Source organism: Prinia subflava, chromosome 9 (assembly GCF_021018805.1).
Source record: "Prinia subflava isolate CZ2003 ecotype Zambia chromosome 9, Cam_Psub_1.2, whole genome shotgun sequence".
In the NCBI taxonomy this organism is placed as follows: Eukaryota; Metazoa; Chordata; class Aves; order Passeriformes; family Cisticolidae; genus Prinia; species Prinia subflava.
Window position 1 is genome coordinate 5430768 of NC_086255.1, and position 24460 is coordinate 5455227.

The 24460-nt window shown below is 44.5% G+C and overlaps 1 protein-coding gene across 5 annotated transcripts in view; it reads right to left on the reverse strand.

Moving 5' to 3' along the window:
* GRK5 (G protein-coupled receptor kinase 5) overlaps positions 1-24460 on the reverse strand; it is a 150733-nt gene that overhangs the window by 52979 nt on the left and 73294 nt on the right. For all 5 annotated transcript variants that reach the window (XR_010081281.1, XR_010081280.1, XM_063405206.1 and 2 more), the window contains exon 3: positions 2242-2354. Coding sequence is in view for 3 of the 5 variants with exons in the window: in XM_063405206.1 (XP_063261276.1) it covers positions 2242-2354 (113 nt within the window). In the remaining 2 variants the exon portion in view is untranslated. The remainder of the gene's footprint in view (positions 1-2241; positions 2355-24460) is intronic.

Genomic DNA, 24460 nt, shown 5'->3' on the forward strand with positions numbered 1-24460 from the left:
AAGTCAGACTCCTGGTCTCATTATAGGGTTTTTTTTTTGCCTAACATAGGGCTTGGCTTGAATCCCACTACTCACTAAACACAGCGTGACCCCGCTGGGCAAATTTCAGTAGCAATCATCCAATTTAGTGGCAAAGGGCTGTGCTGCTTGACCTTAATATTGCCTAATGCAGGGACTTTCATGGGCTGGCAGCAAGCTTATACAGAATTTGAAATCAGTAAACAAAGGAGGCTGCTGTTAATTAGTGTTAAAAAGAAGAGAGGACGATAAGGATTCAGACCTCCACCCAGACAGGCATTTTGTTTGTCACATCCTCACAGTGCCAGTCTGAGCCTAACTGGGAACAGACCACTGGCCCAGTCAAGGTAGACAGGGCAGCTCCAGTCTGCAAAAGCAACTTGGGGTGGGTGCAAAGCACACTTTTGCAAAAAGATTTGGGAACATCAGCTCGGGATTGACCTTTAAAACAAAGCCAGTGCCACCACGAGCTTTTTCAGGCGCAGTGCTGTCTGTGCTGCAGGGCTAGGGGGAGGACACGGAGCCTGGGAGCCTGTCAGGGCTGCACAGGGCTGGGCAGGATGCAGTGACACAGTGCCCTCAATTCCCAGAGCCAGGGGCTGGCAGCACGGCCGGGGAGGCTCCGGCAGCGCCGCAGCCCAGGCTGGCACACGGTGCCCCGGGCTGGACAGATGTTTCCCTGTGCCCAGATGTTGTTCCCGCCCTCAGTGGGATGCCCTGAGGGCACACAGGGCTCGCACATCGGGGGCTTCTCCTTGGCAGACCCTGGGACCAAAATGTGCAAATAGAGAATAGAACAGAGCCCTGCTAACCCCCAAACTGAGCACGGCCCTGCTGCTCCTGCCGCAAACCAAACCCGCCTACAAACTCCCCTGGGGCTGTCTCCCAGGGGTTCCTGCAGGTGCCCAAATCCTCGGGGCTGCAGTGGCACAGCTGATGGGGTGTTGCCTCCCCCAGGGTGGGTGTGTGGTGCTCCATCAGTGGCAGACACCTCAGTGGACAATGCTGGCTCGGTGCAGGACAAACACAGTCAGGGTACCCAGTGTCCTGCTGCCTGCTGGCCCTGAGCACAGCTCACACGGTGTTTGTCAGGGGTCTCATGTACCCTGATGGTCACACCTTTCACCAGAGAAAATCACAAGCAGTGCTGGAAATAACAGGTGGAAGCCATGACCAGCTAAAACTGATTCAGATATGACTTTATCCAACAGTTTTTGTGATGCTGTAGATTTGCTGTTGTTACTGCAGGAGTAACACAAACCTTAAGAAACCACATGTCCCCTCCATACTGTTACTTTTACAGCTTCAGTGCAATCCTCACATTTCCCTGTACTTCAGACTAGCTTCACCATGGTGCAAACAAAACCATTTTATTCCTGTTGGTATGCATGATTTTGCTTCTGACTGTCAGCGTTAGCCAGGTAGTGAGACCCTGTGGGCAGTCACAAATGACAAGTTCATCTTCCTCTTTGGTACCATTTCACCTTTTGGCCGATCAACACCCTCCCCTCCCACAGGTTCCCAGCAAAAGAAGTCACTGAGAGACTTTTCCACTGTGAACAGCTGGCAGGACACATGGCCAAGTGCTGCCAGACTGGGAAAGAGCATCAGGTCCCCCAGGGCTTGGGGGTGATGCTCAGTGGCTGGGTTAACTGATGGCTCACTGGGGTGGAAAATGGAGCAGACTTGTTTCTCAGTGACCCCAATCAAGTTATTTTTGTACCTCGTGCTTCTGTTCTCCTATTTGAAAAAACAGGGGGATTATCAGCATGTCCTTTGTAAATCATCCCAAAGTCTATGGATGAAAAGGCTTGGTAAGAGGTATCAGGATTATTACACTCCCCATGCTCTCTTGCCAGCCCATTCTCAATTTCTCTTTCCTCCCAGCACCTCCCAGCTCTGCAGGCTTCACCCCCATCAGCAGACATTACCCACACAGCCCAGCTGCTCTGTGCTGGCATGAAGGGAGGCCCCAGCAGCACTGTGGGGGTGACTGTCCTTGCCCCTCTCTGGTGGCTCATGTCCCCCACGGCTGCCACCAGCCCCACGTGTCCCTGTAGCACCAGTGGTGCCAGGCTGCTGCTGGGGCCAGCCCTGCCCACTGCCTGCTCCAGCACTTCAGACACAAAATCCCACGAAACAGCGATTTCTTGGGGTCAGAGGAGTCTCCTCTGTCAGAGGAACATTGCAAAGAACCCTGAAATACCACGAGAATTGACTTACCACCGAGTCAAGGAACCTAATGCAGCACTCGAGCTCGGGCTGAGTTTCACAGAACTGCCGAAAGAGAAGCCTTCCAATGGGCTGCTTTTCACATATGCTGCAGTAATCTCTCTCTAGAGGCAATAAAGAGAAGAACAGAAGCATGAAAATCAGAAGAGCTCTGCCTTTTGGGTTGCTCATGAGTTTAAAGCATTGCAAGTGTGCACAGAACTACAACCCCAAATCAAAACAACCTCCTTCTCCCTGCCACCACTTTCCAGGGATCCAAATACAAATATGATTAATGGCTTTAAGACTCAATTGAGAGAGGCTGAATTTTGTAGGGCTAATGTTGGTAAAGGTCAAGCAAAAGCCATCCAGCTATTATGAAAAAATAATTTCATGTTTTTCTGTGGTGGAAATGTATGCAAAGGTACAGCTCAGACTGGTGGTATTGGTGGGAATGTGGGGAGCAAATTGCAAGTCCTTGAAATATGAGTCATACATTAAAGGGTAGAAAAAGCTGGAATTTGCAGAGTCCTTCCTGGATGCTTCCTAGATATGCACTAAAGTGCCCCATGTCTCTGGAAATGCTTAGCCTACTTTCTATTAAACAATTATAGTAAACTATGCATTTTCAAAGGTTTCAAAATTTGTGCTATTTAATTGCTGAGCATTAAGGAATGGTTAGAGCATATGGCATCTGGCTCATTTCAGTTTCACACAGCACTCCTTACAGAACTGTATTTCCCCTTAAAAGCCATGTTTAAATGCCATTCCCCTGTGCTGGTGCATCCACAACCATCACTCACAGTAAAGCAGAAGTTCCTTTGCCCGTGACAAGGACTATCAGCAGGAGAATATGGATGATGAAGGGCAGCCATCATTAACTGGTATGACACCAGCACAAATGCCAAGGGCTTTGGATATTTTTCTGGTGAGAGCAGAAAATCCCCCAGCCTGCTTGGAGCAGCAATACTGCTTGAGACACATTATTCCTCTACAAGTACACACATGTCAAACAACATACTGTGTTTCCTTAGGCATTCTTCTCACCACCCTCCTCGCTGCCATATGGCACTTGCTGTTATTATGGAAACAACCAGCTTCTAAACACATAACACAGCGCTGCAAACAGACATACCAAACCCACACAAGTTGTCAGTGCCTCGGTTACTTCTCTCTTGGGCCTGCAGCTGCTCCTGCAATGGCTTTGATTCCCCCTCTGCTTTGGCCCCCTATGTCCTCCAGCTCCTCCCACTCCAAGGATGCAGGCACATATCTGTGATGGAGCTCCCCTTTGCCATCGAGGCACCCAGCTGAAGGACCTGCTCAGCTCAGCTTGAGCCCTGGGGACCATGTCCTGCAAAACCAGGACTTCACAGAAGTGTCATAGAATCACAGAATAGATTGGGTTGGAAGGGATCCTAAAGATCACCTAATTACATATCCCCTGCCCTGGGCAGAGACACCTTCCACTGTCCCAGGGTGCTCCAAGCCTCATCCAACCCGGCCTTGAACACTTTCAGGGATGAGGCAGACACAGCTCCTCTGGACAACCCATGCCAGGGCCTCACCACCCTCTGGGTACATTTGTCCTGAAAAGAAAATGCTGTTTGAGGTGTTGGACTACTGTCCTGTAGCTGGGTGACAGTGGGCAGGAGCAGCCAAGGCTGCCTCTTGTACGAGGAAGGAGGGAGCCTGCCCAGTGCTGCACCTGGTGTACTTCAGGAACTGATTCCTGGAGCACCTCCAGGGTGGTCACCGGAGGCATGGACTGGGAATAGATGAAATGTGCTTTTAATTTAGTGTGGTCCTGCTCTGTTCTGGTCTTCTGAAGCAGATGGGAACAACACACCAGCAGCATTTTTTGCTGGCGCTGCCATTCCATTTTGGATCAGGATATCACTCTATCAAGAAGACTGCAATGTTTTGGTGCTCTCTTGCAAGCAAAACTGGATCAAAATCACTGTGTAAATCCTAACCTGACCTCCAGTCAATCTAATTATCAGCAGCCACCCCCTGGCACTGGTTTGTTTGCCTGAGCTGGAGCCTTCAGCATGGAACATCATGGCACTGATACGTGTGGTGGGAAAACCAGTGGGATCACCAGGACACGGAGCAGCCTTGGGGTGTCCTTGTGGGTGGTACCAGCCTGTGCTGCTTGACCAAGTGGCATTTTGAGTGAGCCACTGCAGAAGGGATCTGCAGACATGTACAGGGCTCAGGGAAGGGAAGGAGTCAGGAGAGTGGATGAAAACAGCCACTCACAACATCCCAGAGGCCAGCACAAAGCCAGAGGCTCAGCAGCTCAGGTGAGCTCTCCTGGGAGGTGTGAAGGTTTAACTACATCTGCCTGATGCTGTTTTCTGCTACCTTGACTAACTAACACTTGTGAGGGTATGAATAAAACATACATCCTGAATACCAGCAGCACAGGGCCTGCCTGGTGGCAGGACTCAAACCCTCCAGAAGCCCAGACCCACAGCAAGCTTCCCCGTGCCAGACAAGAACTGCAATGAGACTGTCTGGATTCAAAGCAGGGTAAACCAGAAAGGAACAAACACAGGAACCAGCTGGTTTCAGCCCCATATTTTCTCTTGTACGATATCATTTGATGGACAGTAACAATGTCTGTTGTACAAGATGCAGTTAGTTCATCGAAGTTGTTACAATGCTGTGACACCCAATGCAGCAGAGGATGATCCTCCACCAAAAGGGCCAGTGAGACCAGCTAAATTAGTGTGCAAATTGCACATCCATAACTGTACCTCACAGCACAGCAGGGAAAGAAAACAAACAGCTAAACACCACCACATATGTGGATAAACACAACATAAATAACACATGAGCACGGACTTCCTCCTACTCCACAGAGCTTGGCCAACACATGAGAAAGGCGACCCATTCGTAACGAGGAGAAAGGAAATACCAGAAATAATCTCTGAGAACACAACAGCCAGAGCAGTTCCCTGGAGCCATCCACTCCTCCATCATGTGCATTTAACTGCTGGATATACCAACACAGACAATAAACACATGAGGAAAACGCTTTCATTCCTTGTAGGTGACACAAACTATTTTCTTAGGCCCTGGCCTTGCTGTTGGCCTCACTAAGTCAGCTGAAGGAATCTGCACTCAACTAATTCTTGGGATGCATGGGCCCGGAGTGGACTCAGAAAGAAAAACACGTCTCTCAGCTAAAGCTGAGAAAGGAGTGGATGGTTTTATTAGAGGAAGAAGTGTTTTAACAGTGTGCTGCACCCCAGGGATGTGTCTGGAGCACCCCGAGCTGTGCTCAGGAGCTGCTGCAGGAGGGAAGGGGTGGGGAGGCAGGCGGGCACCGCAGCCAGGGGCTCTCCTGGGCTGGGGCTGAGCCTTGTGTCGCTCCCGCTCCGCCTGCCAGCAAAAATATCCACCCAGTTTCAAAAGTTTAAAAAATAGAAGGAATGATTTCCTGAGGAAATGGAAATGTTAAACACTTGGAAGTGAAACCATATGCTTATGATGATGAGGTGTAACTAAAACAGCTCTGAGAGTGGTATCTTTGGTAGTTGGACCCTGCTGCCTCTGCGCCATCCTGTTTAACACCTGCAAAGTCACCCAAAATGAGGGTGAAAAGCTGGGTGGGTCAAAGTCTTGGGAAAGCAAACACTTCCCACTGACGCCAAACTCTTTATTTAGAAAATATTACTGGCAAACAACGCACACATGCAAGTGAATTCTCCATCTTCCTAACAGAGCAACAACACAGATTAATGTAGAAAAGGTATTATATAAAATGCCATAATTAACATTCATAAGATAAATAAAGATAAATGATGTTTATTCATAATTCTACTGACTCATTTTTCCCTTTACTTCATAGCTTATGTATTGAAATACTAATTTCTAGAGCACCCAGCACAAAGAACATACCAAAATAGTTGCACCTGCACACGTCACGCTGTCACCATTCAAAGCCTATGTCCAAATTTGTTCACAAACAGATATTCTGGCAAGGTTCTGAAAAATATCTGAGCCCAAGCCTAAGAGAAATAGTCCTACTAACAAAATTTTGTACCAGTCAAAACATACCATTGATGAAGTGAAAAACTCAACACAAGAACAGAGCAGCTGATGTCAAAATCCCCAACTTCCAATTACAAGGGGGAAAATCTAATATTTTAATTAGATAAAAACCTCCCTATGCAATGTGAAGCTTTTTTGCCTTAATGTCTCATCTAAATACCTTTCATTTTTTTGGCTGGCTCAAAATATCACCTTCTGGAGAGAAACAGTGGTCTGCAGAGAGACCCTTCTCTTTCACATTTGCAATACACTTGTAGGTTTTGATGGGCTAGTGAGGAACTAAAAAATCATGTGATAAGTCTTGGCTGAAAATCAGTCTTTTATGATATTCAGCGTAAACTGCAGGTGTCTAAGTAAGACTACTATAAAAGCTGTATTTCTGCAACTCATTTTGAAGAGCTGCAAATCCAAGCCCTGCAATCAGCTGGTGAGGCTTCCTCCTGTAGATGTCTGTGGGGAGGGATGAGCTCAGTTTAAATCTCACTTTTAAAGCCTACAAAAGCCAGGATCATCTTTTCAGCTTTTTGGTCATTTATTGGTGTGCCCAAGGATTGTATTTATGTACTACCTATTAAGTAGTACATTTTATTTTCCAACATACTGGAACCCCAAGAGCAGATTTTTCAAAGAGATGCATGGAGAATCTCCAAGAAGACGTGCACCATGCTGCTGCATGGGAACATTTGGACTTGACCTTTGGATCCCTGCTATCCTTGGCATTGAATCAGATGAAAACTGAGTAAAATCCAAATGTAAACTAATTATGCTGCCTAAAAAAGGCCCCACAAAACAATAACAACAGAATGCCACAAACCAACCAACCAACCAACACCTGGAACCCCCCAAAGAGGATGTAGGAAGACTTAATGTTTATTTCCTGCTCATGCTCAGTTATCCAAGATCAGAATTCAGCTTCCCTTCCCTATTTTTCTTCTTTAAGGTGAACCAAAACCATTCAGATGTCGTTCCAAGACTATTATTTGTCTGCCGCTCTCTTGCTCTCACCTGCTTTGTTCCAGAACAACAAAAATCACCCCAAATTAATGGAAGAAAGCATTTGAATGCCTCAGTCCCTACACTCAAGTTGGGCAACAGGAGCAGCATCAGAGCCTGAGGGAGCAGCAGTCAGCTCCTGAGACTGCTGGCACACCAAAAGTAAAACTTTCTTCTTCCAAGGGGCTGGGGCCTGTCAAAGTGACCCCCAGCATCCCTGAGATGGGTGGAAATTTCAGCTAAAGATGTCCCAAAATCGCAGACCTCCCCCCTCATCCAAACTCTGGGAGATGCTGCTAGAAGAGATCCTACCCTGCCCAGCCCAAATATAAAACCACTTCTGGGGTTTTTGCCCATTTTTGCTTTCTTCATAAAAGTTTCCGTACAGGGACACACAATGAAAAGGAGGACAAAGGCAGGAACTAAGAGCAAGATGAAAGAATATGCAGCACAACTGAACTGAACAGATTTTCACAGCCCATCATGCACTGTGCACTTGTAGCAATTTCCCTCTTTTTGTAAAAAAAAAAAAAAAAAAAAAAAAAAAAAGACTAAATCTTTTAAGGTTCACAGAATTATTTTGTGTCCATTCAGAGTACTAATGGAAAACAAATTGCATCTTTAAGCACTGAATAACCCCGTTTAGAACTATATTAATATAAATACATTTTTCATTTAAAACCAGCAAGCCTAACACTGGTGCTTATAAAGATGTCTTATAATTTACTGCTGCTCTTCTCCAGCCAAAAGTGGAGTTACCACTGTCTACGTATAAACTTAATAAATAGCACACACTAAACTGCCTCGTCTTTCAGGCTGATGAAAGTTGCTTCTTATCAAAGGATCCTTTGTGGAGGTTTTAAAAGGATTTAAATTGCTTTGATTGCATTTTTAACAGTGTCTGTGTTGCTCTTGTATTTCAGAATAATCTGGAAAGCTGGAACATTAGCTACAAAAGACGGTTTTCCATCTCTAATAAAAATGCTTCAATACAAAAGATAATCCTTATGTTCAAGATCCAAACCCCAACATGGGCCATGTTAACACATCTGAAGACCCTCTTATTACCTTTTTACTCTTACTCTTAATTTTCTATAGTCTTCAGTCATGGAGAGGTCATGGACTTCATGAGCTTTGCTGAAAACCCAGATACTTGCAGTGGAAAACTTAGCAGATTTTTCTCTTTGAGAAACTGAAAATTGGGGACCATTTCTGATGAAGAAACAGGGATATTGCTTTTAAACTGCAGAGACTGATCAAAAACCTGTACAGTAACATAGAGAGGGATCTCTTTTTCATGGTGCCTATTTGGGAATGTTGCAGGAATGGGAGGAAGCAACAGGAGGGAAGTTCCTTGTCCTTCTTGTCTGTTATTTTCTGGGGTTTGGGCTTTGTTGGGTTTGGGGTTTTTTTGTGTTTGGGGAGTAAGGGGGGCTGTTTTACAATGGAAACCTGTGGTTAAGATGCTGAGGACTCTCCATTCACCCTGTCTCCAGCAATGCATTTAAAAAGTGAGGCAATCCAGATGGTTAGAGAGCACAAGACAGGAATAAAAATGTCACATTTCAGTTCATTCAAAAATTCCTATAAACTGTGGCAGTAAGTCATGTTATAAAAGCCTAATACAAGCATCCAGGCTCCCGTGGGAATTCAGTTACCAGCACAACTAATATTCTGTGCCCTGCAGACCTCAGTGGCATGCTGTATTTATAAAATGGGGCTAATGGCACTGCCTGCCTCCCAGCAGCATGGCCAGAAAAAGTCCATTAAAATCACTGGACAGCCCCGTGGCTCCCGGCTATTCACTCCCAACGCAAACTCCCGGAGAGGAAATTTAGTCCAGGAGAGCACAGCAGAGCCTTTTTAATACATGGACTGCTATACTGCTCCAGAACTTCACCTGGCACTTCCCAGAGATGACAAACGATGGCACAGCCTCTGTCCTGGGGAGTTTATCTTGGCGGGCCCGGAGCCGCGCAGGTGCCGGACGGGAGCGCCAAGCCAAGTGATGGAGTTCTCCTGCTGGAGGCAAAAGCACACTCTCCCTAGCCATAAACGTTTCACCTGCTTTGTTTGCTTTTTAACAAAATGTGGAAATTGTTACGACCTGTGACAAGACAGTGGCTTGATAGATTCCTCATTCTGAACAGCGGCTCGTCCCGGTCTGCAGTTCAAACCAGCCCCTCACTGCTGAGGAAAGCTCTGGACCTAACATGTGAAGGACTGGGAGAGAACATTTTTTTTGGCCTTTTTTCCCCCCCCATTTTAATTTAGGATTTTCTACAAAAAACTTGGAGACCCTCATCTATGCTGTTACAGCAAGAGTTGTTCTGGCACAGACTATCAAAGTTTAATTAATTAAAAATAAGAATGCAATCAAGCTTACTTGAGACAATGGAATTACCCCAAACTGGTTTCAAGTCCTGCCAACCTCATTTTCTCTGCTTGTCAGCTGTCTTTTTTAAAACAAACAAAATTTAATCTCCTGATCATCGAACACCAAATGTAATTATTCAGATGCAGACAGCATTTGCTTTGTATAACTTCCCTTATTTCCACTCTTTTCATGGCATTAGGCTACAGGGATAAACTCCACACATCACAGCAGCATTACACTGGAGATGGAAACAGTCCAGTTGGACCGATATGGAAAATATGCTTGGAGAATATTGGAACAAACTCGCAGTTAAATACACTTCAGTGATACATATGGATCCTCTCATTTGTCTTTTGAAAGCAGCTGGATTGAAGCTTTGCTCATGGAATTCTATTTGAAAGTCAAATCCTACAAGCAGTTGCATAAATATGTTTGCACGAGTACTTGAACCAGAACACGTTTGTGGCTTTGTTGATTTTGGACAAAGATTTTGACAGGAGGGATAACAACCCACCCACCCTTTTTGTAGCAGCAGCAGGAGGAGGATCAAACAAGATCCTGTGAGCTCAGTATAATCACTGCACAGGAAAACATGAGTGGGGTCCAGAGCCTGGGGAGGGACCCTCAGCTCTCACAGGGGAGACATTTGGTCATCCAGCCTTCTGCCAGGAGCTCAGTCAGATGGCAAAGAGAAAATGCTCTGCCCTGAGACCAGGCTGTTTGCCAGTGGAAGACAAATTCTCATCCTAACAAAATCTGAGCTACTCTGCTGAGTTATTCCAGCCCTCCCCCAACACTTCTGTTATCTTCTAAAAGTTACTCGCTCAGGCAACTGCATCCCTTCCATATGGGTCACTGACCAAGCCCCGTGTTCAAAAGCAGAAAATGCAGTATAAAGGTTCAGCTGAAGAAGATGGAGTTTGCCGTTAATGCCTCAGCCTCTCAATCAGAGAAGCAAAAATATTGCTGTGTGAATTATGGGATGTAGGGAAAGACAACAAATAATTGCTGCCAATTATGAGGACATTCGTTAAACCTGCTGAAACCACAGAATATTCTGAGTTGGAAGGGACCCAAACATTGAGTCCAGCTTTTAAGTGAACAGCCCATATGGGGATTGAACCCCCAATCTTGGTGTTATCAGCAGCATGCTCTGACCAACTGAGATGGAAAGAATGACTCCCATCCATTCCAGTAGCTCTTTGATCAAGCCCACCTTAGTTTTCCCACCTCTCCTCTGTCAAGCACAATTTACAGGAATAAACCTCTCAGTTCCACAGTCAACACCAGCAGGACAGTGGAAATGCATGCACCAGGATTAATGGCCAGGAAATCTGGACTGCAAATGTGCAATGGGAATATTTTAAAGCCTTTTTTTTAAAAAAAAACCCCTAAATTATTAGGTACCATGTTCTTAAACACATCCTTTCTTTTACATTTGGCTGCCAGTTAAAATAACAGTGCATAGAAAAGGAACAAAAAGCAAAAAAAGAGCAAGGAGACAGACTGACTGCCTGACAGACAGATGGGCAGGTGTGTTACACTTCTAGTAAAAAAATTACCATTACTAGTAGTAAGCTGCCTTCCATTCCCATAAATTACACTTGAAAAGCACATGGCCCTGGATCAATGCCTCTGGTGAGGTTTCCCAAGCACAGAGTTTGAACAGTTGTCTCTGTGGCCAGTCACAAAGGTACCCAGGGCAGGGTGGGCTTCCAAACTACTTCACACTGATCACCAAAGATGCGCCACCAACATTTCCCAGGACTTTCATGTGGTACTTGTGCAGCCCCAGGGGAAGGGCTGCCCACACCAAAACCCTGACCACCAGCCTGGCCAGAAAAGGAGTTTTGCCTTTATCTTCTTAAATGACTTTCAACAATGTCTCTGTGGCAAGGCCAGAGGACTGGAAAAAAAATCCCTCAAAGAAATATGAAAGCTCACCTCAGGAACGCCCTGTGAAATTCAGGGAACAAACACTTAGTTGTTCTCATTTTGTTCTGCCTTGGATGGGAATGACAGAACTGGATGATTTGTTCTCAAAGACCGTAGCTACTGAGATTTTTTTTTTTTTTTTTTAATTTGGGACTTTTATGTCCAGTCTGAAAGTTTTTAACTGAAATACCAATCTTATTTTCTGTCTAGTGCTGTTATTTAGACTCCTGCCTGGTGACATTCTGGGTAACACATGCTGAAAGAAAATTTCAGTAGAAGTTGCAATTTGAATGTTTAATGTTATGAAATCTACAGAACTGTTGCTGTTGTACATAGCACAAAATAAACATCTCGATTCCAGGAAACTAATGGAGACATCTTGTGAATCACTTTCTTAAGACGAAAAGACTTCTGCAAAACTACTCTTTGACTTCTAAACCAGCCTAGGTAGAAAGCAAAGCAGCTTTCCTTTTTCAAGGCTAAACTTTTACCAGGTCAGTAAGTGGCAGTGTGCACAGAGCCACCAGCACAGTCACTCTGTGAGTGCAAATTTAAGCAGCACACGTTACTGACAGGCACATAATAAAACTATTCACAGGGATTACTTACTCTGCATGCTGGTCAATAGTCACTGCAAGTCCTAAGCATCCCAGCCATTTTATTAGTGAATCCTTTCACAGAATAGTAGATGCTGTTAGTTGTTACTTCATTGCTAAATTTTCTCGGGTATTTTTCTTTCAATTTTTTCTCCTGAGGTTTTGAAACCCCAAGCTTCAAGTGCAACAAAACTCCACACTGGTAAAACTCCACTTATTTTATAAGTGTTTGTCAATCCCAACCTTTAAAAAAATTGCACAATAAAGTTCAACCACCAACCTAAGTAATCAGAGACAATAATATACTGAAAAACATAATCAATCCACAATGATTTTTAAGGGGTACCACTGACCTGTGACAACACGGCTAAATTACCACTTAATTGGATCTTTTGCTCAACTACAAGTGGCTTATTTGTAATAATACAGACACTGACTTTGCCTTGGTTTATACTGACAGGCTGATTTGACTGCCTGCTGAGAGACAGCCCCCTCTGAGTGGGAGTGAAGGAGCTGAGCTGCTGAGTAAAATTGATAGGAGGAGTGGAAAGGAGGTTTTAAAGTAATTTAGAAACTCCAAATGCACTGAAAGTAACTTGTGCAAGAGGGGAATTGCCAGTGGGAAGTTTTTTTTTCTCCTTTTTGACAGAAGTCTGCAGTACCAGGGATCCCTTCATACCAAATTACTGGGATGGATGCAGAGGGTGTGGCAGCTTGTCCAGATATAAAAATCATGAACAGTCTTACTTAGGTCAAAAAAAAAAAAAAAAAGAAAAAGCCATTTTAGAGAGCACTTCCACTTCATTCTTATGAAAACTGGAGTGTCATAGGGAAAATATGTGAAAACTTTTGCAGTTTTAAAAATTATTCTAGTACTTGAATTTTTCCAGTTTATCTCTTTTTTTTCCTGGTCATTTCTTGGTTTATTTTCACACTGTCATATGAAAAACATCTTACCCTTACGAAGTTTTTTTCCCCATTTTGTTTCCTAAATTTCAACACACACACAAATATCCAGCAACACAAAATAATGATGTTCAGATCTGCAAAACAAGAAGCCCAGACTATCACCTCCAAAGTTACTGAAAAGATTTCAGTGGACAGAAGGCAAAATTAATAGGAACTTTGAGTAAGGTTGCCTACCTCACAAGCAGTGATAGGATACTTAGATGCTGAAAATGCATTTAGACATTTTACTTCTCACTTGGAAGAGGATACTTTCAACATGCTGAATCTGAAGAAATAAATGAATAACTTGAGATCCTAATGCTTGCCTAAAGCATTCTTCAGCACCCTTCCAGCCAGGTGCTGACCCACTAAGACATTGCTTTGCTCAAATGTATCAACTGGACACAATGAAATCTAATCCAGTTCTCTCATAAACTTTTATATCAGAGGGACACACGGCAAGGAGTAGCTCTGGCATAGTAAAGCAGCCTCACAACTGCATGAGAAATCCATTCCCAAATTATTCTGGTCTACAATACATGAGGAAGTGAGGTGGATGATGCCAGAAATAAGAACTGTGCAACTGCTCACGCTGCATTTTCTTGGTTGGGTGACACCACCTTCCCTCTGTGTGAAGCTTCATCTCTGAGTCTGTAAATGTGAAGGGATGCTCAGACATGGGGAAAAGGATCACTTTTATGGGGCAGCCACTTAGATTTGGGTTCCCCCTTCAATTCTACCAAGTAGGGTAGCCTCTCGTGCTTGTACTTTCATGCTGACCTCCAGATTGGGTAGGACAGATGCTGTATGGGGTTCTTTGGTGCACAGATGTTTGAGGCAAACTGTGGCTTCACCAGCAATATCCTGTGTCCCATGTGCACAGACAGACTGCTGCTGTCACCTCATCAGCCAGTGCAACAGTTGCTGGGAGTTCTCAAAAAGTGGAATTCAGGATCGCTGTGTGTAATTATCATTTTAGAGATGGGTAGGTTCTCCTGTGGGAGTAGGATGTGGGAACACTCAGCACAGTGCACAAGGCTGGGTGAGAACCATCAGCTAAGGCTCAACAGCTCCATTCCCAGGACTGAGGTGCACTGTCTTCTGGGTCCTCAGCCCAGGAACTCTACAGAAGACAGGGATTTCCTCTTCAGCAGACACATAAAATGTACTTCTCTGAAAGGAAAAGGGGGAAAGAGATGGAAGAGAAGAGCCACATGGCTGATCTGAAAGGAAAGCATGCTTGCATCGACACTGAAACATTAGAGACATTGTTCGAGTGCAGTTCATCCTTGCAAAAATATTATCCTCGTCTCCATGCCAAGGTCTGTGAAAGTATGGGCTACTTGCCATGGAAGTGCTGGGTATTTAGGCTAGACCTGTCATGGGGCTTATTTACTCTCTGCGCCCAACGTTTCAGACACACTCAAGTGTAGTGTTCACGTCTTGGCAGGAACCTCTCATTCATGCATTTTCTCCTGGTCCCCTTTGAGGAGTCTTCCTCCTCCGACATTGCAGTGGTTGAAATTTCACTGCTTGCTGAGAAAACCAACACTGATTAATTTCATCCTACTTGCATGGAAGAGGTAAAGTATGCAGGTCTCCAGCCAGGGACAAGGAAATCCCTGCTGCTTACATGCCACATTGAATAAGCAGCCCATGGTTGAGGCCATTGGACTTCAACAGTCTTCATTCCACCCGCAGGAAAGAAGCAATTATCCATAGCAGCATGGGGAGCAAACAGGAAGTAATGCAACACATTCACTTTTCATTATGGAATATCTTTTTTTTATAAGACATAATATTCCACAAGGAAGAATTCAGCTGCAGCGTTGCGTCGACGCACCCCGAATTATTAAAGGAACGTGATTGAGGTCGCAAAGCTAAGCCTCAAAACCTAAGAAAAATCTAAATTAAAGTTGCTGGTGCAGCCTGAATGCCACTGCTCACTGTGTGTGCGTTCTGGTACAGTCTTTAATTACATCACTGCAAACTGCTTTTTCCCACAGGGCATTCGCCTCATTCAGCACACAGAACGGACCGTGCTTAATAATGAGCAGCTATTCAGTGCTTGGTCCTCTCCTCTGGTTCAGTGTGTAGCCCTGGACTGTATTTACTGCACACCAGTCAGGCATGCTCTGAAGACACAGTAATTCATTTCCCCATGGACCTTTCTGTGACATTCTCCAACGCAGCCTTTGAATACCTCAGGTGTATTCATGGATTTATTTGCACCCCACCTCTGGGAGACAAAGACTCCAATTTTGCAGATGGGGGACTGAAACACATGAAGCTTAAGGTAAAAAGTGTCCACTGATTGGTGCTACTTGACTTTCTGTGTGTTTAACTTTAAATGCTGTTCTCTCTGTCCAAAGCCAACCTTCCGTTAGCTTCAGTTGGACACGTTTGTTAACCGAGACCCAAAAAATCTCAAGGCAACTACTCAGAAAATGGAAAAAGCACAATTAGAGGCCAACTGTGAAAAACTAATTTTAAGTGACTTGCCTGTCATCACATAAGATCTATCCCTGTCCAGTTCCTTAGTATGCTGCTCAATTGCTTTGGCTATGAGACCATTTCCTTTGATGCTGCAAATCCCCATTTAAATTTATCACACACCTTTTACCTCATGCAGTAAATGAGTCAGCCATTCTATGCTCCTTTATTAGACAACCCAGTTCCAGCCCCAGAATAACTCAAGCTTTTGAACTGACTGCACTAGGGCTCCTGGGGAAGAAAATTAATTATTTGATATATACACTGAAAGATGAATTTAAGCTGCATAGGCAGCTTTAATTCAAAATTTATTTTAGGAGCTCATTGTTTTAACACATATTTTTGCATGCTTAACTTCCTAAGCTTTTAAGGAACTGAAGAAAAATTGAAGAAAAAAACCTGCTGTGGACTAGTGGAGAAAATCTTGCTCATTTGGAAGAGTTACACAAAAGGCTGGGAACTTTCGACTTGGCAACTTGAAGAATGTTCTTTTAACACAGCTTTTCTTGAGCCCTTTCCTAAGTTTTCTTTGAAACAGAAACTCCATCATGTTGACACTCACAGTGATACCCATACCATGAGAACTGACAGGGCTGTCAGTGTATCTGCTTGTGCTGCTGGGAGCTGGGAAAGAAGCTGTGAATTGTGTTGGCTGATCATCCTGGGTTCTGTGGACTCTGTGGACCATGACTCCCCTTATTTCTTCTTTCACCTTTCCTTCCTAACTTTTGCCATCTTCTCCAGCAGTACTGCTCCTCCACTCTGCTTCCTCTAAGATAAGGAAGTTTCCTCCACTTCTACAGTCAATCTCAACCCCTCTAGACAGTGGGTCCCAATTTTTCCACCCACCTGGTCCCAGCGCTTGTCCTGCACTGATAGTCTGCAGCAGTAGAGGTGGGATATGGATTTACTGCACGCCAGCAACTCTGCAAGAGCTCTCCAAGTTGCTGGAGACATCCCCATCTCCAAAGGGATGTCTCTCTTTGGGAGACATCTGCAAGACTTTGAGTCTCAGTCTGAAGTGGCTGATTTCTTTCACCGGAGGGACAAGTATGAGATTCTCAAAATGGGATCCCTCCCTGAAATGCACCCTAAATTGCCTCTTCCATTTTTAACAGAGAGCATGAACAGGTAGATGAATTGCAGCAAAATACTGCTAAACTTTGTCAGATCTCTCAGCAATGTGCAATCCAACTAACATCCTCTGAAATTGCAACAGATCTCATACTTAGCCTGGATATTTAAGGAATAGCTATAATGGTGTTAGTTCACCAGCACTCATTCCCTCACCAGACTGATGCTACTTCTTTGTCTTTCTGATCAATCTTGGCTTCCACCTTCAGACTGTTAGGTTTAATAAAACAAAATTAAAAAGAAGGGGAAAAAAAGAAAACAAAGAAGAAAGAAAAAATTTACCACAAAAATATCCAGCATGGAACATCTCACTCTGTATAACTCTGGCAAGATCTTACTCTTATCATGTGCAATATTAGACAAATTCAATAATGGCTGCTGCTACTCAGCCCACCTGTAACAGCAACCCTTACTCAGAAGGTTTGGCTTTGGGAGAAGTGTTGTTATTATTTATCATGTGTCACAGGGCCAGATCTGTCCTGCCTGCTGGTGTTTGGGGACCTTGACGTGGGAGCCTCACTGGATGCTGACTGCAAAACTCTCAGAGGATGCTTATCTTTGAGGGTCATATGGGAACCAAAACACAAGCAGCTTCTTTTCAGCCTAAATAGATAAACATAAAACAGCAGAAGATGAGGAAAAATAAGAGAGACTCACACAACGTTTTGTATAATTTTATGATTTGTAATAATTAAGCATATCTCTCATCTTATCAGTGATTAGCATGACCTTACTTTCCTTGAATTCCATTCAGTTCCTACATTATACATATTCCACATGAGCCCTCTCTTCTCCCAATACTTCTGGCACAAATCTGAGCCTCTTTGGTAAGGACTCATAAGGTTATGAATGTCTGGACAGCCTGAGTAATGAAAGGCCATTTGGGGCCGAACCATTGACCACAGCTTTAACTTGCCAGGAAGCATAAAACATAAAATGTAAATTAGGTACTAATAACCCATTTTTCTTCTAAATCCTTGGTACAGATGCGCAGCATGAAGCACAGATTATGTTTTGAGAGAGATTTTGGAATAATTTGCAGTTAAAAATATTGCATGGGACCTTGTGTTGTGGCCTCAGAAGAGACTGAATTGTGAGTTGTTACTGCTGCCCTTGAACCCACTTCAGTCGATGGAAAGTTTCATTGGCACCTGGATTTGTTGCTTTGGGTAGCTGCCTAGCTACCAGCAAAACCCAGCACATAATACTGTCATCAGGAAAAGAGGAATGTGCAGTCCAGCAAGCAAGACATGCATGGAAAAGTACATTTCCCCCAGCATGTTTTGCAATCTCCATGCTATTCCCTCCCCATCTTCCTTTCCACTGATCTCATCTGTGGAGATGAAGTCAAGAAGAAAACTTAGGAAGTAGCACTTGCAGGGCAAGATCATTTTACTGCCTGTGCATGCCCAGCATCATCCTTAACACTGCTTTGACCCCCTCTGGATGGGGCCAACCCCATGTGAGAAAACAAATCTACAGCTCCAGCATTCCCCAGTCAATTCCCCAGGATCCAAAGGCAGCCTGAGGTTGGCTGGGCACGTTTGGCTCCCATGTGAATTTGCCATCAGAGCCGTGGTCTTGGATTCTGCCAGCAGCAGTGTGCATGGAACTGCTGGGAAATGGAGCTACACGTTATGCAAGTCACAGCACAACACTTCTGTCGTGCTGCTTTCAGAACACACATAAACACACGTCCTTCATGTGTGAATTCCAGCCTCCAGCTGGAAGACTCCTTCTTTATGGAAGAAGGCTGGAGCCACCTGTCCCCTCTCAGAAACCATTGCTCTTTTCTGTTCATTGCAACCCAGCTGTGAGGAAATGACCAGCTTTTCTTTTTTTCATCTCAGCCCAGGAGTATCTAAAAATATAACCTGTGGAACTCGCTTCTTGAATTAATTATGCTTCAGGTAAAAATAAAATACATGTGCTTGGCCTTAGTGAGATCTGCAGCTGATTCTCCACCTCATGGCACACATCCTTTTTAGGCAAAACCTGTATTCTTGTTATGTTTCAATAGGTCAGTACACCTGATATGGCTGAGTCAAACCACTCTTCTACAGCTCAATGATTTCTACCACTCTTTGCACCTAGAAAATGAGATGATTCTATCAATACTTTTAAAAATTAAATAAATATCTGGTTTTTGGCATGCAAAGAGGGGAAACCTGTGGCTATGCCTCTGATGCAAGACTTAAAGAGAAGACAGGTATAGATCTCTACTGTATCTCTGCAGAAATGCCTTGCTGGAATAGACACCTTCTCCCAAAGAAGCAGTGCAGGGGAATGCAAACTCAAATGTCCTCATTGACTCTTCCTGTTAATAATTTGTAGCATTATTACTAATAAGGATTATTTTACTGTGCTAATGGCTAATCATGGCACAGGACCAAGAACATATGGAGGGGAGCATGGTGCTAGGCACTGAATAAACACAGAAAAACAGGACAGTCCTACCCCAATGAGTGGAAAGGTTTGGAGAATACAAATAAATATTCATTGCTTTTGGACGCCCCTCAGAGACACCTTCCAAGTCTTCTCAGGTTCAACCGCTACTACTGATGTAGCAAAAGAGAATCATGACTTAAACAGGGAAAGGAGGAGACTCCTAAAAACACATGTCCTGGCAAAACAGAAACAGGCTAAACAAGCCTCTTAAAGAAATGTGCATTTAAGAAACTACCCTGATTTAAAAGATCTGGATTTTTATCCTTTCCCCACTGTGGCGACCTGTGGTACAGCAGCACACTGGAGATACATCATGTGATAACTCAGGGACACTAACACTGTAGGAAAAGCAACAATACTGCAAGAGCAAGAAAATAAACCTTGAGATTACAAAGGAAAAAAACAAGGAAAAGAATCCATAAGGTCTGGTCTAGTGCACGCTATCATTATTGATGTGAATCATGACTTTGTGATCCTCAGAGGAGGGCTGATGTGCCTCTCCATAAATCAGGTCTTAAGGGTATATACATTACTAGCAAAGGACAAGCACCCAGTTTGCTTTCACATAATGATCCAGCAATGGCATTCAATTGAGCAGAATATAAACACCCAGACTGGAATTTAGCCAGGACACTACATTTAACATCCTACTCTAAATAAGAAATTCCATATAGGCTGCAGTGCCCAAGCAGAGCAGAGACAAGCTAAAGTAAAAAATCTCCTCTGATAATCCCTCTCCCAACAAACTACGCAGACCAGAATTTACAGTCCTGGGCAACATCAAGAGTTGAGTTGACCCTGGCTGCAGCTGCCAAAGGTGGTGGAGCACTTGGAGAACATTTGCTGTGGATAACAGCAAGTGCCTTTTCTCTTGGAGTGTCCTCGCAATGTTCCCTGGGGAAAAAACCAAACAACCATCTGCAAAAGGTCCCTTTTCCACCCTGTCCTGTTGGCCAGCTTCCCTTGACTGATCACTGTGCTCTCAAATGAACTCACTCATAAATGTGACGACAGCCTCCCCATTTTTTGGATGTCAGACTTTAGGCGAAAGGAAATCAGGGTGTTTGGTAAGCTGTCACCTCATCCTCTGCCAAGGACCAGGAGAATTTTCTTTCTTCATTTTTTAGGAGTGGCCAAACCACTTTTGAATCACACAGTCAACACAGTGAGCATGGCTGACTTGCCTTACTTTCCCCGGAACCAGTCTACACTGTTCAACAACAACTGCTTGTGCAAATACCGGCAGAAAGTCAGCAAAAATATGACAGGAGGAAAATGTAGAATTTCCAGCACAATTAAGAGAACTGGCTTTGGTTACTCTCATCAGTCGAGACTGGTTAGATCAGTAAGAGTGGTGAGACCTGGCTCTAGTGTGGGATAATCTGCTTGCATCTCTCACAAATGTTATTTCCACTGAACAGACCCAGGACAACGCTCCCTTTGCCTTAGGTGTCTGTGTTGACCAACCTGATTTCATCCATCCTGTCACCTGGTGCTGCCCTTGGCACAGCCTCACTGCAAGTACTGTAGCACATTATTCAGATAATTCCCCTCTTCATCCATCATTGTGAAAAGTCTTACAAATGTTGCAAGACAGTCCAGGAATTCATACAAAGTCCCTTGATTTCAATGGGAACTGTTGTACTGTGGAGTTCTCCAAATCAGATAATTCATATAATTGAAATGGTCTGCTTCTCTTTTTTTTCCCCAATTCAGCATTCTTGTGAGACAACATTTTAATTTGTTATCTTCCTAAGTTTTTTATCAGATTTTGCTGCATTCTTCACTCCAGCCTTCACATAATTTTCTGATTAAATAACTGAAAACACCTGGAACAAGCTATGTCTTTCAGCATGTACTCGGAGGAGCCCAACGACTTTGAAAAGCTCAGTAAGCAAGAGCTTTAAAATTTCCATGTGGGTATTCACATTTCAGTTGGAATATATTTGGGTTTGATGAAAAATATAAATAGGGAAGGTAAGAAATGACTGATTAACAAACTCCATTACTGCCCACAGTTAAGGCAGACACCACCTTTTTCTTGTGTCTGAGATCACATAATATCTCACAGCTCTACATCAGTCCAGCTGTAGGGCATTGACTTCATTTCTGGATCCCACAAGTCTCACTGCCCATGAGTAATTGGCTTTTGAGTCCTGGGTAAGAGCAGAGATTTCAAAGAGCTACAGTTGGTCATTAATAATAAGCATAAATGCCTGAGACAATGCCTTAAAACACCCCTTCTCTAAAATTAATAGAGGCATAAATTTCACTTGCTGCAAATTAGAGACCAGGAGGTCCAAGCACGATCCATTTTCTAAGCATTCTATTTTGAAGTAGCATAGATCAACACCATGAAATGACAGTGCATGTACACTCTGAAATAAATGCCTGCTAGGCTATCCCAACCTGGCACATTCCCCTTCAGGTTGGGGGAAGCCTCTCAGAAACATTCTGCTACTTCTTCACAAGCCTGTGCTGCCACTCTTTTCAGGATGCTCCCATGCCCACTGCATTAACCACGTGCAATCACACCTGTAATTCATGGGCTGCTGGGCAGGGGTGCTGAGCAAAGAGCTTCTGTGAACTCAGTCAAAAGATCACAAGAATGTCCACCAGCCCAAAACCAGAATGACTGTTGTGGTGTTGGTTTTGCTCTTCTCCATTTGATTTTGCCTTTTCATGATGGGTTTTTATGGTGGCAGTAATGTTCTCCCACTCATCTCATGCTGCCTGAGACATTAGTTTTCCTTGCCTGGAATTAGAGCACAATCTTTTACCATGTCCATAGCTCTGTTCTCAGATGCTTTAACCCTGTTCTGTTTGATTCCAGGGCTGAATACAAGAGTATAGAGTCCCAGAGTCCACATTCCTTGTGCTGATAACCTCCTCCAGGCCACAAATAACTATTTACCCACAGCAGTTCTCTCAGGTAGGTCAGCTATATTTATTACAGCACACTGACCACATGTTCTTCCCCTTCTTCAGCAACAGAAACTGCAGAGCAATGCCAGGCCCTGATTCTCTGACCCCAAGGACTTCCATGGGAGATGCACACCATTCCTAGCTTTATTTCACATGCAGAGCTCTGACAGGACATCACATCTGTCCATCACTGGATACACTCTTGGGCAGCTGAGTGACAGGACAATCCAACAGGATTCAGAGATATTAACTGGAGCTTTTAAGCCCGAGGTGAGGAATAAAACTGGTTTTCTAAAACACAATGGAAAAGTTAGCATTTATGAGAAGCCAGACTGCAGGAGGCGGTTCTGTCACTCAGGTTCAGGACTGGGTCGGGTTTGCCAAGTGCATTTCTCCTTATGGCTGATGAACAAACTGCAGGCTTGACATTTGACTGTGGAGCTGTCTGCAGTGACTCTGCCTCTGCTGGCTTCCAGTCTCCCCTTTCAGACGGCTGAGAGCAGCAGGACGCTTTGCAATGGATATTTCCCGCCAGCTGCCCTGCTCAGCCCTGCTCAGCCCAGGGTTCCCATGGCTGTCATTAGCCAGGAGCTGAGCTCCAGCTCAAGTGGAAAATGCCATGCCACAACAGCCTCAATCCCAGACATCTGCTGTCCCCGTGCCCCGGGCCGTGTCACCCCAGCTGCTGGAGATCGGCTGTGGGCTCTGCAAACACTGCTGGTGCAGGGGTTGTCTCCTCTGGAATGTGCTGCAGCTCTAATGGCCTGGACTTCATGACCTCCCCCCAGGTCATCCTGTAGGGTCCATCTGCTTTCCCAGGCTCTGAAGGGGAGGAGAAATTTGGGGAACTGTAAGGCTGCTGTAGAAAAGCCTTAGTCGTAATGTGGCAGGAAGAGTTTTTGCCTAGAGACATTGGCTCAGTGGGTAGAAATTGCAGTGATATTGAGTAAATCTGCCCAGAAAGCAGAATGGGGAACTATTACTGAGCTGAAGAAGCAAACACTTATTGACTTTCTGGGACAGGATATAAAGGATTTTTACAACCTGGTAAGTAGAACTGTTCTGATTAAGGCTTAAAGTCTATAAATAAAAAAAGAGAACTAGCAGGAAACATAGAACTTACAGCCCTAAGAGGAGGGAGGGATGGGGAAGTCCATTACGGGATTCTTCCAAGAACCAACTTAAAATATTCAATGCTGATCCCTCTGCCTTCTAGCTCCTTAAAAGAAATCACCTCTTACATTATGCCATTCAAAATGAATTATGCTTTCAATTTTCCTTGTTTCCTGCTATATTCATATTAAACTATTACACTGTATGCAGGAAAGAATCCAGCAAAAGCAACTCGTTGCATGCTAGGAATGGTTTTCTTCAGATGGCTTTAATGCTGAAGACAAAGGTCAGCAATTTACCCTAAACAAAGCACTGGAATTTAATCTTTCCTCTGCTTGGGAGCAGCATGATTCCACAGCCTTCACTGTGCTCTTCAAATACATTCCTACTGGAAAGCAGGGCTTTAAAAAACCTTTTATAAAGCTGGGTTTTTTGGTTGGGTTGTGTTTTTTTTTTTTTTTCCAGAGAGACTTGAAGCCATGAATACTGTCTTAGGGAGCTGCCAAGTTATCTGCAGAGGACCTCTACCACTTTACCTCTTCCAGAGATTCTTGTTTAATTAACGCATTCCACAAGCTGCAGGACTCCTCACAGCTGAGGATTTCTTCTGATCCGTGCTGGAGGATGAGGGCACGGACAGTTCACTTCCAATCCTGCAGCCCCCTGACCAGCTTTGCCTTGCATGCCAACTGCAGAGCTTGGAAATGCATCCCAGAGCAAGGCATGAAAACAGCAAACTGGAATTGGGAAGGAAGGGGAAGACAGCTGGAAATGTGCATTATTTAAAATGCTGTAGGATGAGAAACAGATGCTGGCACGGCATTTGTGGAGTTGAAAGTCACCCAGCTCACGCTGCCAGCTGGCAGGCTAGCCTGGTATCAAACCCACAGCTATGCAAAACCCACCACCACAATTGGCACCCAGGCTGGCAGAGCCGGCCAAGGGCCAGCGATCCTGGTCACTGGAATGTTCCCTCTCCTGCCACTGTACCTCCACCCTGCACCAGAGCAGACAGGGAGTCACACTGCACCTGCCTGGCAGATACACACAATATCTCCCTTTCAAGGGCTGTCCATGCATCACCAGGACCTAAATTTGCTTACGTGAAGGGTGAAAAAGGCAGGAGGAAAAGCAAAGGGGTGCGTTTGCTCTCTGATTTGTCTTGATGACCCACATCTCACAGACAGAGCCTCCAGCTGAACTCCCA